Source organism: Myotis davidii, unplaced genomic scaffold, assembly GCF_000327345.1.
Source record: "Myotis davidii unplaced genomic scaffold, ASM32734v1 scaffold914, whole genome shotgun sequence".
NCBI lineage: Eukaryota > Metazoa > Chordata > Mammalia > Chiroptera > Vespertilionidae > Myotis > Myotis davidii.
In genome coordinates, this window is record NW_006285484.1 from 343,881 (window position 1) to 349,149 (window position 5,269).

The 5,269-nt window shown below is 40.5% G+C and overlaps 1 protein-coding gene across 1 annotated transcript in view; it reads left to right on the forward strand.

Moving 5' to 3' along the window:
* Positions 1 to 5,206, forward strand: part of SUMO1 (small ubiquitin-like modifier 1) — a 20,828-nt gene extending 15,622 nt beyond the window's left edge. Inside the window, exons 4-5 of the mRNA XM_015559092.1 lie at positions 1,814 to 1,885; positions 5,017 to 5,206. Coding sequence (XP_015414578.1) covers positions 1,814 to 1,885; positions 5,017 to 5,085 — 141 coding nt within the window. The 3' untranslated portion in view covers positions 5,086 to 5,206. The remainder of the gene's footprint in view (positions 1 to 1,813; positions 1,886 to 5,016) is intronic.
* The last annotated feature ends 63 nt before the right edge of the window (positions 5,207 to 5,269 follow it).

Consider the following 5,269-nt stretch of genomic DNA (forward strand, 5'->3'; position numbering starts at 1 on the left):
GATTAGAGAGAGACATCAATCAGCCGCCTCCTGCACACCCCCCATTGGGGATGTGCCCACAACCCAGGCACATGTCCCTGACAGGAATTGAACCTGGGACCCTTCGGCCTGCAGGCTGACACTCTATCCACTGAGGCAAACCAGTCAGGGCTAAACTTATTTTTAAAAATATATCCCTGGAATGAATTTAAAATGAAATGAAGGGTAAGTGTGTGTGGTCTTATACACTTATGATATAGTACACATTGAAAGATAGTTTTAATTTTTTGATGTTTTTGGGATGGTGTTTAAGCAGTCAACGAAAATCTTAATATAGTAGGTCTTGAGGAAGACTTTCATAATTGTGGACTAAATAAATGATTCTTGATTTGTATTTATTATTTCTCTTTAAATTAGCATTTCTCTCCTTACAGCTATTTTGTTGAACAAATAATTAGAAAAATATATTTTAATATTTTTTGTGATATTTACAGTGCTCTGTATGCCATCACAGGTTTATTGTAACTTATCTGGATAGCTACTGTGCTTTACCAAGTTTCTAGGATTGAATCTTTTAAAACCAGTTTTGCTTGTGTAGCTGGAAGATAGTAAGGGTGCTCATCCAATTTTTGATTTTATCTTTCACTAGGGGCCTGGTGCACAAAATTCGTGCACGGCGGCAGGGTGGTGTGTGTGTGTGTGTGTGTGTGTGTGTGTGTGTGTGTCCCTCAGTTCGGCCTGCACCCTCTCTAATCTGCGACCCCTCGGGGATGTCTGACTGCCAGCCTGATTGCCACCTCCACCCTCCCTCCTTCTTACTGTGTGTGTGGTGTCCCTCAGTTCAGCCTGCGTCCTCTAGCAATCTGGAACCCCTTGGGTAGGGTCCCTAAGCCTGGCCGGTGATCAAGGCCTCTTGGGGCTTTCCTTCCCCCGGCAGCCAGTAGCTGGCCCCGCCCCCACCGGTCGCCTCCCTCTGCGGGCAACAGGTGTGGGGTGTGATTGCTTGGCTGGCCTGGGCCTCCTTCTGCGTGGCAATCGATTGCGGAGCCCCCCCATCAATCGCCCTGCAGAGGGTGGCCTGGGCCTCCCTCTACGGGGCGATCATGGGGCGATGGCGGGGCCCCCCCGACCAATCGCATTGCACCCGCCTTGGCTGGCCTGCCTGGTGCCAGTGCATGTCATAGCATAGCCGTCCTTCGGTCGTTTGGTCGATTTGCATATATGCTTTTATTATGATAGATATAGATAGATGTTAGCTTACAGCTCTCAGAGGAAACTATAAAATAGTTGCCAAGAGCAGAGGCTTAGGATAGATTTAGCCTTAAATTTTGGCTAGCTATTGTACCCTCTCTATACCTTTGATTCCCTAGCTGTATAATGAAGATAACGTAACAGACATTTATGATTATGTATGTCAGATATTTGGAACAGGGAGGACCTAGCAAATAGCACTCAATAAATTGTGATTATGATAGGATTAGCTGTCTAGTTTTATGTTCTGTTGAAGGTTTTTTTTTTTTTTAATTTATTGATTTTTTTACAGAGAGGAAGGGAGAGAGAGATAGAGGGTTAGAAACATCGATGAGAGAGAAACATCGATCAGCTGCCTCCTGCACAACTCCCACTGGGGATGTGCCCGCAACCCAGGTACATGCCCTTGACCGGAATCGAACCTGGGACCTTTCAGTCCGCCAGGCCGAGGCTCTATCCACTGAGCCAAACCGGTTTCGGCTCTGTTGAAGTTTTTATGTTTGCTTTTTGTGCATCAAAGTTCTTATTTCCTCTAAGATTTATATGTATACATATTTATATATATATATTTTTGCCTTTTTAGGGAGTTCCAATGAATTCACTCAGGTTTCTCTTTGAAGGTCAGAGAATTGCTGATAATCACACTCCAAAAGAAGTGAGTAAAGTGTCTTCTTTGAGTTAAGAAAAATTTTAAATTCTGCATTGAATGATTTGTTTCACTGGTATTAAACTGCCCACTTCTTTTTTTGTTGTTGTTATTAAACTGCCCACCTCTGGAATATTCTCTGATTTAAGTGGTATATCATTTGTCAGAGAGAAAAAATCTTTTGAATTGAACTTCCCATATGTTGCCTTCCAAAGTGCCAATAAAAAGAAAGGTTGAACGTAAAATGGGTACTGAGGCTGTCAGAAGACACATGCTATGTCTTTTTAAGATGGACAGATGGTCCTTAGATTTGGGAGATTTCTGATACACTTTCATGGTGATGGTGACCTTTATGGTTTGGTTTTGACTTCTTTTTTTTTTTTAAATACATTCCATTGATCTTTTACAGAGAGGAAGGGAGAGAGATAGAGAGTTAGAAACATCGATGAGAGAGAAACATCGATCAGCTGCCTCCTGCACACTCCCCACTGGGGACGTGCCCGCAACCCAGGTACATGCCCTTGACCGGAATCGAACCTGGGACCCCTCAGTCCGCAGGCCAATGCTCAATCCACTGAGCCAAACCGGTCTCGGCATGTTTTGACTTTTTTTAAATAAGTTTTTTTTTTATTACTGAATTTTAGAGGCAAAGCAGGAGAGGGAGAGAGAGAAAAACAGAATGAGGGAAGCATCGGTTGGCTGCCTCTTGCAACCCCCTACCGGGTATCCAGTCTGCACCCAGGCATGTACCCTGACTGGGAATGGAACTGGCAACCATTTGGTGCACTTGCCTGGCCAGGCTCGATTTTGACTATTGACCCATTTCGAGAACTTGATACAGAAACTTAGTGTATATTAATATATTTGGGTATGTCACCTTGATTTATGTTTTTAAGTGCTTCTGTGTCTTTGTTTTATCATATAACCTGGTTTGTTTTGTTTATATATTCCTTCAGTTTGTATTTGTCTGACATTTCCTCATTATTAGATTCAGTTTTTTATTTTTGGTATGCGTGGCACAGAGTGAAGCTGTGTACTGGAGAGTACATCACACCAGGAAGTACATGATGACCATTTGTCTTGTTGGGGGTAATACTAACTTTGGTAACTTAAGGTGGTAACTGCTAGATTTATTCATTGTAAAGTTACCATTTTTTCTTTTTAATTAGTAATTTGTGGGGAAATACTTTAAAACTGAAGATTCTTCTTGGGTTATTGGCCAGCGAGGGCCCCTTCCGGTTGGTGTCTGTGTTCTTTTTAACATGTCTCCATCTTTTTTAAAGTTTTTTTTTTAAAAACATATTTTTATTGAATTCAGAGAGGAAGGGAAAGGGAGAGAGAGAAATATCAGTGATGAGAGAAAATCATTGATCGGCTGCCTCCTGCACACCTCCTACAGGGGATTGAGTCCGCAACACAGGTATGTGCCCTTGACCGGAATCGAACCCAGGACCTTTCAGTCCACAGGCCAACGCTCTATCTACTGAGCCACACCAGCTAGGGCTTTTAAAAAGTTTTTATTTTGAAATAATTTTCAACTTACAGAAAAGTTTCACAAAAAAATTTTACATTCTCCCACCTAGATTCACCTGTTTTAATAGCGTTCTACCTTTGCTTATTAATTCTTCCCTCTCCTCTTCTCCCTCGCATGTATAAGTGTATATCCCTTGAACTACTTGGGAGGAGGTTGCATGTGCCATGGCCATTTACTACTTAATATTTTATTTATTTATTTATATTTTACTACTTAATATTTTAGTGTGTATTTCTTAAGAACAAGTATATTTTATGTAACCACAGCACTGTTAATCAAATTCAGGACACTAATACTATTAGAATACTTTAAACTACAAACTAATTTTGTCATTTGTCCCAATTATGTCTTTTATAATAAATTTTCTCCTGTCCAGTTCCATGTCAACATATTTTACTCAAGTGCCTTTTTAGTCATCTTTAATTTAGAACATTTCCTCAGCTATTCTTTGTCTTCCATTACATTTATCATTTTAAGGAATACAAATCACTTGTTTTCCAGAAAGTCCTGGATTCAGGCTATGCATTTTTGAATATATTTTATTGATTTTTTACAGAGAGGAAGAGAGAGGGAGAGAGAATTAGAAACATCAATGAGAGAGAAACATCGATCAGCTGCCTCCTGCACACTCCCCACCAGGGTTGTTTCTGCAACCAAGGTACATGCCCTTGACCGGAATCGAACCTGGGATCCTTGAGTTCGTAGGCCGACGCTCTATCCACTGAGCCAAACCGGTTAGGGCGGGTTATGCATATTTGGATGCAATACTACATAATTGATGATGTGTCTTTCTCAGGGTGTAGTATCTGGAGCACATGAAGCCCTTTATGGGTGGTGGTAATTTTGTAAAAAATAAAAAAGTTTTTATTGATTTTAGAGAGAGGGCAAAGGAGAGTGATAGATAGAAACATTGATGAGAGAGAAACTTCAATTGGCTGCTTCCTGCATACCCCCTACTGGGGGTTGAGCTGCAACCTGGGCATGTGCCCTGACTGGGAATTGAACCGTGACCTCCTGGTTTATAGGTCAATACTCAACTACTGAGCCACACTAGCCCAGCAAACTATTATTATTTTTTAATCCACACCAGAGGAAATGTTTAGAGAGAGAAAGGCAGAGAGAGAGAGAGAGAGAGAAAGAAAGAACATCAACGTGAGAGAGAAACATCAACCGATTGACTTTTGTACATGCCCTGACCTGGGATTGAACTTGCAGTCCTGGTATGTGTCCTGACCAGAAATAGAACCAGCAACTTTTTGGTGTATAGGATGATGCTCAACCAACTGAGCCTCTCTGGCAGGCTTATTTAAACTATTAAATACGTGTTCCATTAGATTTTAAACTCTTTTAAGGTCCTGTTCAATAAACACTTAAGTTTTATATAGTGAATAAGCTGGGAAATGAAATTGATTAAGCAAAATAATAAATGACTTTATTGACACATCTCTGTGTCCTTAGATTAAAGGAACCAGGACTCTTAGTCTTAGAACAGTGTAACTTGGATCACCTCTGAATCCTTTTTTCTTTAAAACTGTGGCCACATAATTGCAGCCAATTAAAAAAACAGTGCTTTTATATTCTAAAATATTTCTCTTTTCTCTTTCAGCTGGGAATGGAGGAGGAAGATGTGATTGAAGTTTATCAGGAACAAACAGGGGGTCATTCAACGGTTTAGATACTCTTTTTATTTTCTTTTCTTTTCCCTCAATCCTTTTTTATTTTTAAAAATAGTTCTTTTGTAATGTGGTGTTAAAATGGAATTGAAAACTGACCCTCCCCTCTCTTTAAAACATCTGGTAATTTGAATTCTAGTGCCCATTATTCATTACTAGAGGCCTGGTGCCTGAAATTTATGCACA